General features: G+C 42.2%; 1 protein-coding gene across 1 annotated transcript in view; it reads right to left on the reverse strand.

The window, feature by feature from the left end:
• Positions 1-3,858: 3,858 nt before the first annotated feature.
• LOC139419443 (follistatin-related protein 4-like) overlaps positions 3,859-12,430 on the reverse strand; it is a 232,967-nt gene continuing 224,395 nt past the window's right edge. Inside the window, exons 15-16 of the mRNA XM_071169392.1 lie at positions 6,541-6,650; positions 3,859-6,369 (exon numbers count right to left, since the gene is read on the reverse strand). Of these exons, the coding sequence (XP_071025493.1) occupies positions 5,661-6,369; positions 6,541-6,650 (819 nt within the window). The 3' untranslated portion in view covers positions 3,859-5,660. The remainder of the gene's footprint in view (positions 6,370-6,540; positions 6,651-12,430) is intronic.

Here is a 12,430-nt window from a genome sequence, read left to right on the forward strand (position 1 = left end):
AGAGATAAACTGATATCTTTCTGACAGATAAGATCTAAACCAGGCCAGAACTTGTCCGTGTAGACCAATTTGGGTTTCCAACAACAGGAAATTATTATGTGGATTATAATTAATGGACATTTTTTGTAGGGGTATATACATTTATCATAAGGGAAATTTTGAAAGTGGAAATGACAAACTTTAGAAGCCTTTATAAACCTCAAATATACTACAAGCTCTCCTGCAACAGGGTGATCAAATTAAGATCCTACATCTGTATTCCCTACACAGTGAACTCCTTTTGACCAGAGCCCTATGTGCCCTGATCAAAAGTACACTCTTAGTAACCTAAAAGGATTCTTAGGCTGTCCCCATAGGAGAACCCTTTGAAGAACTATTTTTGGTTCCAGGTAGAATCATTTTTGGTTCCAGAAAGAACACGTTCCAGAGAGGGTTCTACAAGGAACCCAAAAGGGTTCTACCTGGAACCAAAAATGGTTCTACCTGGAACTAAAAAGGGTTGTCCTATGGGGACAGCCAAATAACCCTTTGGAACTTTTTTTTCTAAGAGTGTTGTACACTACATAGGGAAAAAGGTACCTTTTGGGACACAGGCAGAGTGAACAGGGTAGTAATTGGCCGTGTGATCAGTTTGTCATGCTCTGTGGTTTGAGCCACCATCCTGATCTGCTCGGCTCTGCCTGGGAAGGGACTGTGTGTCCTGGGAAACCTGATGCTGATGAAGAGGATATTGACAGTGTCCCTCACAAGCACATTGCTGTAAGTAATGAACATGGATCGGAGACCATGTTGAACATTGAAGCCTATAGATTACATAAACTTCCACAAGTCTGAAGGCCAGTTGCCAGCTAGCTATCACAGCAGTTGTCTGACACTAAAGCCTCATTTACACCTTGCGGTAATATATTAGTTTTATCATCTGATCAATATGAACTACACATTTTATGAAAATGTGTCTCTTAACCGTCCGCATTGTGACCAGATTGTCTGGTGCCTCCCTGTATGCATATTATTTCAAAATAATATGACTGTGTTTATTTTTATTATTAAGACAATGACTGATGCCGTAAATCAATGGTGCTACTAGGAGTGGAGGGAGGATGGTACGGTACAGGGGAATGATGGTTCTGCCTCTATGCCTGTCAATCATTTTAGAGGCTGGTATAATGATGATTTAAAAGGTTTGACCATCCAGATCTTTTCACGCTTGATTGACAATGTGTGCTTGACTACCTCCAAAGGTGGTCGGGAAGATGTGATCACAATCAGATCACAATGTGTCTTTTAATCATCTACACCTGTCTGGAAATGTAGACACAATCAGAATGTGGACAAGATCAGGACAAAGGACGCATGTTAGCGGCAGGTATAAACAAGGATTAAGAATGACAATGGCTTAGAGAGGGACAGGGGTGGAGTAGGTGGGGTCATCAGGTAATTGGTGAGTGGCAAAGAACCTGCGATTCATCAATATTGTTGTAGACTTCTTGTCAACCATGTAATTTCAAAGCACAGTTATATGGGATTAGAAAATCAGGAAGCCCTGCTTTTGGTCCACCATGTTTCAACCACCAATTATAACTTAAGAAACAGTGGTGCACCTCCACAACAGAAATAACCTCTGCATGTTCTTTTTTTTTCCTCTGTTTTGGCATCCATAGATTGGGAGATTAAATTAATAGTATCTAATGAGAATCTAGGCACCTTCTTATGGGTACAATTATTTACCCATTCTGTAGCATGTTTGTAAAGACAAGACGCTTCTTGGTAAGTACTTAATTTTCATATTTTATTGTAAAACTAAGGGGAAAGAAAAGTTACATCCCAGGCAACACAATACAATTGATGTCTTATCCTTACAGTCAATGCTAATTCAAATACATCACTGGTGAGCTGGGTCTTGTCTGTGGATAATATGGGGTATAGACACCTGTTCATTAAATTTCAGTTCCGGTGATTCAACAAAAAAATATTAAAACGTTTCTCTGAATAATTCTTTTTTGAATATGGAATCAAATCATCCATATGCGGCCAAATTGTAACCGACTGTACATCGAAATCGATCAAAGACCAGAGAGAAAGTTATTAACAAAATGTTGATAATAATTTGAATGGAAGATTGAGACACACATTGTCATGGAAAGGTGTGGAGGAAACATTGAAGGAACCATCCCTTCACAGTTTGCGAGTGGACAACAAGAATGATCAGTGGACTTAACAATTGGATGAGAAATGATCCGTTTAAACACCCAAACTCAGGTTTTAATGTCTTCTTGGGAAAAATTCACTCACTATAGAAAATGCTGATGTAACGTACAGGATTATGCTCACAAAACACATACATCATACAACAGTAATTGCCTTAACAATGAGAATGTGTTGCATAGAGATAAACCAGCACGGATACAGCTAAAAGCCTTTAAGGTTACCTAGGTTACTAAAGATCTTAGAACAGCACACATGTATCCTCTAATTTAGGCATCTTGTGTTGTTATAATTTAAAAGAAAAGTGACACATCTGCTGATTTGAATCCACTTAGTTGAGCCTGTATTAATTCATATCTGATAAGAGCTTTGAGTTCTTAAAGGACTGTGCAGCTCTGTTTTAGTTCTTAATTAAAGGACTGTGCAGCTCTGTGTGAGTTCTTAAAGGACTGTGCAGCTCTGTTTTAGTTCTTAAAGGACTGTGCAGCTCTGTTTTAGTTCTTAAAGGACTGTGCAGCTCTGTTTTAGTTCTTAAAGGACTGTGCAGCTCTGTGTGAGTTCTTAAAGGACTGTGCAGCTCTGTTTTAGTTCTTAAAGGACTGTGCAGCTCTGTTGTAGTTCTTAAAGGACTGTGCAGCTCTGTTTTAGTTCTTAAAGGACTGTGAAGCTCTGTTGTAGTTCTTAAAGGACTGTGCAGCTCTGTTTGAGTTCTTAAAGGACTGTGCAGCTCTGTTTTAGTTCTTAAAGGACTGTGCAGCTCTGTTTTAGTTCTTAAAGGACTGTGCAGCTCTGTTTTAGTTCTTAAAGGACTGTGCAGCTCTGTGTGAGTTCTTAAAGGACTGTGCAGCTCTGTTTTAGTTCTTAAAGGACTGTGCAGCTCTGTTGTAGTTCTTAAAGGACTGTGCATCTCTGTTTTAGTTCTTAAAGGACTGTGAAGCTCTGTTGTAGTTCTTAAAGGACTGTGCAGCTCTGTTTGAGTTCTTAAAGGACTGTGCAGCTCTGTTTACAATATGAGATGTAGACGCAGGTACAGCTTGTTTTTCATTAGCCAGGTCTTAGGGATGGTAACAAAGATGCATGTTTCAGCCAACTATCACCACAGTGCTGACATTATCTTAGTGTTTAGTCAATGTCTCAAATCTCAACAGGGTCTTGAGCTATTATTTTGAGTGGTGGGGGGGCAACTCAAAACCTATTACCACATCCTGACTCAACAGAAAAAACTATGTTTATCATTGACTGGTCCGTGCCACTCTTCTGAGCACTACAAATGGCACTCCACAGTTAGAAATGACTCTTGCCTGGTTTCGGACAGAAAGCTACACTGTCTCAATTGGGCTTTGGATCGAAGAAGAATATTGTACAATTTTCAGAACCGTGCTGTCCAGGTGTCAGGATACCCATTTGAAATGTGAAACTGCTCCGCAAAAAGAGCCAACTCCAGAGCCCAAACATCAACAAACAAACAATTTCATGTAACATTCAAATACATACGCAGTAAAATTAACAGTTTGGAGTTTTGTACCATAGTTAGGCCTCACCTTAGCAACAGATGTATGTGTTTGGTGGAAATTTGTCCCTGAATATTTATATATTTTATGTTCAAAGTCATTTATAGTGTGACACAGCTGCAAGCTTTTTTTGGTCATTTTATTAGATTTTTTTTTACAAACCATTTCCCTCAAAAACCAGAATACAGGAAATGCATAAAGAAAACTCTACAGTTCATGTTTGAATGTGTTCTAATCTAACTAAGAACAATGTATATCTACAACAGTGTCTCTAATGTCAACATCACACCAAGAGGTTCGGTCTACAGCCAGGGTCTTGGTTAGAGAAAATGTATGCAATGTACAGTATATGATCCTGTGCACTCGAAGGCCGGGATTCAATCAGAGGCGCGTTGACGACAAGCACATTGTACCAGTGACAAGGAACCTTTTAAAGTACATTTTCCTGATGATCGCGGAGGTCGCATTTACGGTAAATGCTGCAGATGTCATTCAAGAGGAAATTACCTTGTCGACAATGCACCTTTGATTGCTCTGAAATAACATTAGTGTGATGAGCCTCAACTCTCAGGACATGCATATGGAACACTCAGTCCTGATGAAGCCTTTGGTGGTGACTCGTATTAATTATTCTGAAGTTACTCTGTATTGGTGGCAGGATAGGTACTGTGGTCTGGGTGCCTGATGCTTTTTTATGGTAATTCCTGAAATGTTGTTTTTCCATGACATCTGCAAAATAATTGGGCTTCGAATTGAGCTTTTTGAATATATATTACATATCTCTGCCTCACTCTTTCTGAAATACACACATTTCTCTCAGTGCAACAGTGGTCTAGGAAACATAATCAAGCCTTTGCTTCTGTATCTGCTTGAGTAAACTATTAGCAAATATATAAATCACAAACATGAACAACAAATCTGATTATCTCGGTTTATGTATTTTTTGATAGTGTTGTTTTGCTGTAACTAGCTCGTCGCACACAGCACTAGCCAGTAATACTGCAATAGGAAGAGCTATTCTTTAGGGGAAGTTGGATTTCAGTCATGGAGTGTGATGGAATCAAGCTATAGGGCAGAAATAAGATACATAGGACTTACAATACCTCCATGCTGATGAACAAGATCCTTACAATGCTAGACTTAGTAGACAGAGGACTAGGAGGTCACCGGATCAAAACTGGAAGTAGGTTTACTGTGTGAGATGGAGGGGGAAGAGCTGGTATACTGTACCATATCTAGTCTTTGTACAATAACATGTTTTAATGGGTTTTCTACTGTAGGCTATTAGATATCCACTGTTCTTAGCTAATGGATGTAAACGTGGTCTTTTTTGAAAGTAGGTTATGATTTATAGGGTACAACATGTGTTTTAAAGTAACCTATATGTGTTGGTCAGGATGAGAGCTTTTAGAAAAAGCGTACAATACCATTTCCACAGACAAAGGCAAATAACAGAGAGCAGTGGTTTTGAAAAGGACTGAAAACACATGTATACACTAAAGTCAGACAGACATCTTGTTGTGACTATTTGCAGCACTGGTGAACGACAAACATCTTGAAACCAAAAAGCTTTCCTCTAAAAAAGTGAGCATTGTGCATAGTTAATGTTTTCAAAACGTCATCATTATATCCCTCTCCTGTTACATGTATCTGCAGTGTTACAAGGAAGTGCTGTAATGTATAACTCCTCTCAGTTAAGTGCACATAGATCACTGTTGCACTGAAGGGCCTCCCCACGCACCTTCTCCCCGTAAAAATATCACAATAGGATTTTCTTAATATTTTTTTTCAATTACAATTTTTTGTGTATTTTTGTTACAATAACCTAGACATGTGTTCCTCTCACTCAGTCCTAGGGTTGAGTCCACTTATGTCCACATATATCTTAAGTGTGTTGGCCTGATCTCTCTTTCTCTCTCTATCTCTCTCTCTCTGCCCTCTTTCTCATACCTCTCCCACCCACACCACTGTGTTCCCTCTCTTGATGTCTGACACCTCACAGTGGGGTGTCTTCTGTTTGCCGTTCAACACAAAGAGGGATTCCGCTGAGGGTGTGACCAGGTACTGGCCAAACAGTCCGCTGGACACCACCACCCTGTTGGGCCCCCCCCAGGGCCAGGTGTGGGGTGACAGGGGCTCCTTGAGGCTCTTGAGGACCTCGCTGTGGCCTGACGCCAGGTCAGAGAAAACCAGGTCCATGCCTGAGCCAGAAGCAGCTACCACCGTGTACTGATTGGACTCAGTGAAGGAGGGCTGGAAGACCAGGTCGGATACAAGGAGGGAGGTGTCCAATTCCCGGCTCAGACCCAGCACCCCCTGGAAGGACACTGTCTGAACTCTGACCTTCAAGCTCTGCTGGTCCGGGGTAATGATGTAGCGGCCGTTCGGGGACACGTAGGGCTGGCCCGTGATGTTGAGGTTGGGCCCAATGACGGTGTCGGTGACACTGTCGATCAGGAGCTGTGGCTGGGCTGACGAGGGGTCCCTGCTCTGAGACTGGCACTGGATGAAGTAGAATCCACTCAGGTGTGTGTAAGCCATGCTGACGGGCACACAGCTGTAGGTCTTCAGGCTGATGGTTTTGACTCTGTGGAAGGTCTCTAAGTCAATCTTATGCACCGCAGGTTCAGATTTGAGAAAGACGAAGCCAAACCTAAGATGACAAAGTTCAAGGGAAAGGTTAATGGTATGTTTTGGTGATTACAGTGCGGTGAGAATTCTCATTAAAATTCTAATATGCTCTTTTCTCCTGTACTTGAGAGGGATTGCTATGATGAGGTGGTGAGTTCACCACCTGTGTTTAAGGTTAGCGGGACATCCGTACCTGACGTGAGTGATGATGAGGTTGGTTGGAGGGATGAAGAAGTCATCAACCCTCTGGAAGGGGGTGCGGATGGTGTGGTGCACCTCTCCAACACTGGCCTGAGGAATCACCTGGAACAGAGCAAAGAAGAACATGAGAAAAGGAAATATACAAATACAAGTATCACCTACCCAGCCAGAGAACAGTAAGAGAAAGCATGGGTCTGAAACTGTACTTAAACATAACAACAAAACAGTCAGATGTTAATGTTGCCATATACCCTATTGCTGATAAGGACCTACATAGAGCAGTATAGTTAGGCTTATGCAATATGGCCTCACCACAAGACCTGATAGAGGATTGTATTGGGTAATGGTTGCTTTAGGAGAGACATAGATAAAGCTGCTATCTCACAAGTCAAAGGCGTCGGTCTGACGCATCCCATTTCTCATTGGACGACGATCTATCCATCCACTCTCTTTGGACAGCCCCCCCAGTACGTACATGACACATGCTTCATCAGGTACCCTACATTATCAGGTCACTGTCAAGGACTAGTGGGATGTTTACTGTATATAACCACTGCCTTGTCCATACATTAGACCCAGCAGTAGCCAATCAAACAACTTGTTCTTCCATAACAGTATATTAAGCAGTTTTTCTATTTGTTTGAAATAGATTTGTTTTTCTGTAAAGAACTGTCGCACTAAAAGGAGGTAGGCTCTACTTGTCTAAGGAACCCCAGTAAGTCTTACATGCAGAAGGTATTTGTTTAAAAGGGGAAACAACTATAGATACCAGTGGGGGTCACCTCTGTTTATGATGAGGGAGGATTATTTTTTTCATGAGCATGGCCTTATTTCTATTACAGCATGTTGGATGATTGTCATTCATACTCCTTCACCCAGTTTAATGTAACATCGATAGGTTTAGGCTACTACATGATACTCAAATTTTCCCTATACCCAATCATGAGGCTGCTACAACCTAGCCTATGAATTAAAGTTTACAATGTAGGTGTACACAGGTGGAGAGAAACATTTGAGACGACAGACAGTGACACATTCTATACCACCTTGCACACTCTTTCCTGCATCTAGCTTATCTAGGGTGCAATCATTTGTCCAACAGTTGCAAACAAGAGTTTCCATTGGACACCGTTTTTTTAAATCACCGTTTCGTTTGCTTCCGTTTAAGAAAAGTTTTTCAACAGAATCAGCAGAATGAATACACCCCTGATCATGCATAAACACAGTTCACTTTCATAGCAACCACGTTGTATTACTTCTAGCCTCTATGCACTCCTCCCTTCACCGTTTCCCTTCGTTCGTGGACTTCAATGAACAACATATCAGCTGTATGTGACCAGGTGAAAAAACCTTTCCACGCCAAACCAGGTCATACCGCTACACACAGCCGACATCGTTGTCTCCATATTAGCTAAAGTAACGTCCTAGTTAACATAGCTAATATAACTAATGCATTAGTAAACCCACTACAATCATGCAGTAATATTATAGTGTATAGTCAGTAAGCAGTTACTGCAGTGGGCCCAGGTGGCAATAAATTAATACAACCAAAAGCTTATTTTGACTTGGAAGAGTTCTAGTGTTGTGTTGGATAGTCATAGCCAGCCAGCTAGCATACCATCCCTCTGTTTGAGCCCGGTGTTTGAGTAACTAAAGTAGTGAGCTGCATTTACTAGTAAGTGCAAACTGATAGTAAAAAAAAATACTCTCTCTCTCTCTCTCTCTCTCTCTCTCTCTCGCTTCGTCATTTTTGAAGAAATTAATTTGTTGAAAACTGTTCAACTATTGTCTTTCTCTCACTTTAAGTCAACTACTCACCACATTTTATGCACTGCAGTGTTAGCTAGCTGTAGCTCATGCTTCCAGTACTAGATGTGTTCTCTGATCTTTGGTTGGGTGGACAACATGTCAGTTCATTCTGCAAGAGCTCTGATAGGTTGGAGGGAGTCCTGCGGAAGTTGTCATAATTACTGTGTAAGTCTATGGAACAGGGTGTATTCATTATGGATCCCATTAGCTTGGCACTCTTCCTGGGGTCAAGCAAAATTTAGGCAGTTTATACAATTTTAAAACATTACAATACATTCACAGATTTCACAACACACTGTGTGCCCTCAGGCCCCTACTCCACTACTACCGCATATCTACAGTACTAAATACATGTGTGTGTGTGTGTGTGTGTGTGTGTGTGTGTGTGTGTGTGTGTGTGTGTGTGTGTGTGTGTGTGTGTGTGTGTGTGTGTGTGTGTGTGTATGTGTGCGTGTGTCTGTGCCAATGTTTGTGTTGCTTCACAGTCCCCACTGTTCCATAAGGTGTTTTTTTAAATAATTTTTTTAAATCAAATTTTGCTGCCTGTGTCAGTTACTTGATGTGGAATAGAGTTCCATGTAGTCATGGCTCTATGTAGTACTGTGTGCCTCCCATAGTCTGTTCTGGACTTGGGGACTGTGAAGACACCTCTTGTGGGTGTCCGAGCTGTGTGCCAGTAGTTTAGACAGACAGCTCGGTGCATTCAACATGTCAATACCTCTCATAAATACAAGTAGTGTTGAAGTCAATCTCTCCTCCACTTTCAGCCAGGAGAGATTGACATTCATATTATTAATATTAGCTCTCTGTGTACATCCAAGGGCCAGTCATGCTGCCCTGTTCTGAGCCAATTGCAATTTTCCTAAGTCCTTTTTTGTGGCACTTGACCACACGACTGAACATTAGTCAAGGTGCGACAAAACTAGGGCCTGTAGGACCTGCCTTGTTGATAGTGTTGCATTGAAGTCAATATACCAAGAGGAGGACGGCTACACCATGGTGCTACCCTACAGAGTGCTGCTGAGGCTACTGTAGACCTTCGTTGCAAAACAGTGAGTTTTAATCAATTCTTTGGTGACAGTTGAATACATTTAGTATAATTTTATCTAAAAAGGATATATTTTTCATTGTTTTAAAAAAGTTCCCTTTTTAAAATTTACTGAGGAGGATGGTCCTCCCCTTCCTTAGAGGAGCCTCCACTGATAGATACTAATCTGAAGTCTGTGCCATCCTCACTAAAGCGCTAACACCATCACATTGTCAGTGGTGGGACAGATTTTGGATTTTGCTGTATTCGTGTGAGTGAACTACTCGCAGAGAAAATAACACTAGTTATTATACTCCCTTTGCCACCGCAGTCTACATAGCTACAGAGCCCCTCATATCAGCTCTGCTCATAACCGACTTTTAAAAAACAGATACCCCTTGTACTTCTAACCCCTACAGGGTTTGAAGAGAAACCTTGTTAAAAAAAAGGGCATTAGAATTGTTACATTGTTACAAAAGGTCCAGAGTTAATGATCGGACTCACACATAATGTGCTCTCACACGCTCAGGGTGTTCGGAAATTCATACCATCACCCTGTCATCGCTCATCCTAATGGATCATACGCACCGCACCGTGTTACACAGTGTTACTGCGTTTTTACCTCAGCTGTTATTTTCTCTACTGTATTACTCCTACTGTACTTTAATACCTGAAGGGAAATTGGTTTGTACTGACTGAGTGGCTTTTATATTGAACTGCACTCATTTCAAGGCAGACTGGTAAATCTCAATGCTATTAAGAAATGCTTTATCTCCTATAGGTCCCCACTTTAATAGGAATATTACACTGTAGTATAAGGGTGAAGTAATGTGAAACGGGATCTTAAATCAAATCAAATACAATAAAATGTTATTTGTCACATATTTCGGAAAACACCAGGTGTAGACTAACAGTGAAATTCTTACTTATGGGCCCTTCCCAACAATGCAGAGAGAAACATAATATAAACATAATAACAGGAGGAATAAATACACAATGAGTAATGATGACATGTCTATATACACTGGGTACCAGTACCGAGTCAATGTTAGGGGTACGTGGTAATTGATGTAGATTTGTACACATAGGTAGGGATAAAGTGACTAGGCAACAGGATAGATAGTATACTGTAGCAGCAGCGTATGTGATGAGTCAAAAGAGTTAGCGCAAAAAGGATCAGTTGAGAATGTCCTGGTAGCTATTTGGTTAACTGTTTAGCAGTCTTACAGTATGGCTTTGGGGTAGAAGCTGTTCAGGGTCCTGTTGGTTTCAGACTTGGTACATCGGTACCACTTGCCGTGCAGTAGCAGAGAGAACAGTCTATGCCTTGGGTGGCTGGAGTCTGCCAATTTTTAGGGCCTTCACTGACACCGCCTGGTATAGAGGTCATGGATGGCAGGGAGCTCGTCCCCAGTGATGTACTGAGCATTACGCACTACCCTCTGTAGCACCTTGTGGTCAGATGCCAAACAGTTGCGGGGATGCAGCCAGTCAAGATGCTCTCAATGGTGCAGCTATAGAACTCTTTGAGGATCTGGAGCCCATTCCAAGCTTTTCAGCCTCCGGAGGGGTAGGAGGCATTGTTGCGCCTTCTTCACAACTGTGTTGGTGTGTGTGGACCATGTGAAATCCTTAGTGATGTGGACACAGAGGAACTCTCGACACGCTCGACTATAGCCCTGTCGATGTAGATCGGGGCGTGCTCGGCCCTCCATTTCCTGTAGTCCACGATCAGCTCCTTTGTCTTACTGATGTTGAGGGAGAGCTGATGTCCTGGCACCACACTGTCAGGTCACACTGTCAGGTCCTATAGGCTGTCTCATCGTCATCAGTGATCAGGCCTACTACAGTCGTGTCATCAGCAAACTTAATAACGCAGTCGTGGATGAACAGGGAGTACCGGAAGGAACTAGTCACCCCTGAGGGGCCCCCGTGTTGAGGGTCAGCGTGGTGGACGTGTTATTGCCTACCATCTCCACCTGAGGGCGGCCCGTTAAGAAGGCCAGGATCCAGTTGCGGAGGGAAGCGTTCAGTCCCAGGGTCCTGAGGTTAGTGATGAACTTGGTGGGCACTATGGTGTTGAACGCTGAGCTGTAGTCAATGATCAGCATGAACAGCATGAACAGCATTCCTACACAGGTGTTCCTCTTGTCCAGGTGGGGGAGGGAAATGTGGAGTAATGAGATTGCATCATTTGTGGATCTGTTGGGTCGGTATGCGAATTGCTGCAGTGGGTCCAGGGTGTCTGAGATGATGATGTTGATGTGAGCCATGACCAGCCTTTCAAAGCATTTCATGGCTACAGATGTGAGTGCTACGGGGCAATAGTCATTTAGACAGGTTACCTTGGCGTTCGTGGGTACATGAACTTTGGTTGGCTGCTTGAAATATGTAGATATTACAGACTGCTACAGTTATGATGTGTATAGTGCTTTTTCTATTGTTGTTTTTATTACCATTTTCATTTTTTTATTTAATTTTGTCCTGCATGTTGGTGCTCGGAGGCGGATATTTTCACTGTACCCTGCAATCACACCTGCAACTCTGTACATGTGACTATTAAACACTCTGAATCTGATTGGGTCAGGGAGAGGTTGAAAATGTCAGTGAAGACACTTGTCAGCTAGTCAGTGCATGCTCTGAGTACGCGTCCTGGTAATTTGTCTGGCCCAGTGGCCTTTTGAATGTTAACCTGTATAAAGGTCTTACTCACATCTTCTATGGAGAGCGAGATAACACAGTTGTCCAGAACAGCTGGTGTTCTCATGCAAGGCTTAATGTTGCTTGCCTCGAAAGTGATGATAGAAGGCATTTAGCTCTTCTGGTAGGCTCACATCACTGGGCAGTTCACGGCGGGGTTTCCCTTTGTAATCCATGATCTTGCCACTGTAATATGTTGTAAGCTCATGTCACCATGTTTCTAAACCCTAGTGTTAGCATACCCCACATTCTCTTTCATCTCCGCATAATTTGCTGTCTCTGAATAGCCAGGATCGGCACGTGCATACGTCGACAGTGAGACTAGTCTGAGAGTAAGAAAGGTCAC

The sequence above is a fragment of the Oncorhynchus clarkii genome, chromosome 10 (assembly GCF_045791955.1).
Source record: "Oncorhynchus clarkii lewisi isolate Uvic-CL-2024 chromosome 10, UVic_Ocla_1.0, whole genome shotgun sequence".
NCBI classification, from domain to species: Eukaryota; Metazoa; Chordata; class Actinopteri; order Salmoniformes; family Salmonidae; genus Oncorhynchus; species Oncorhynchus clarkii.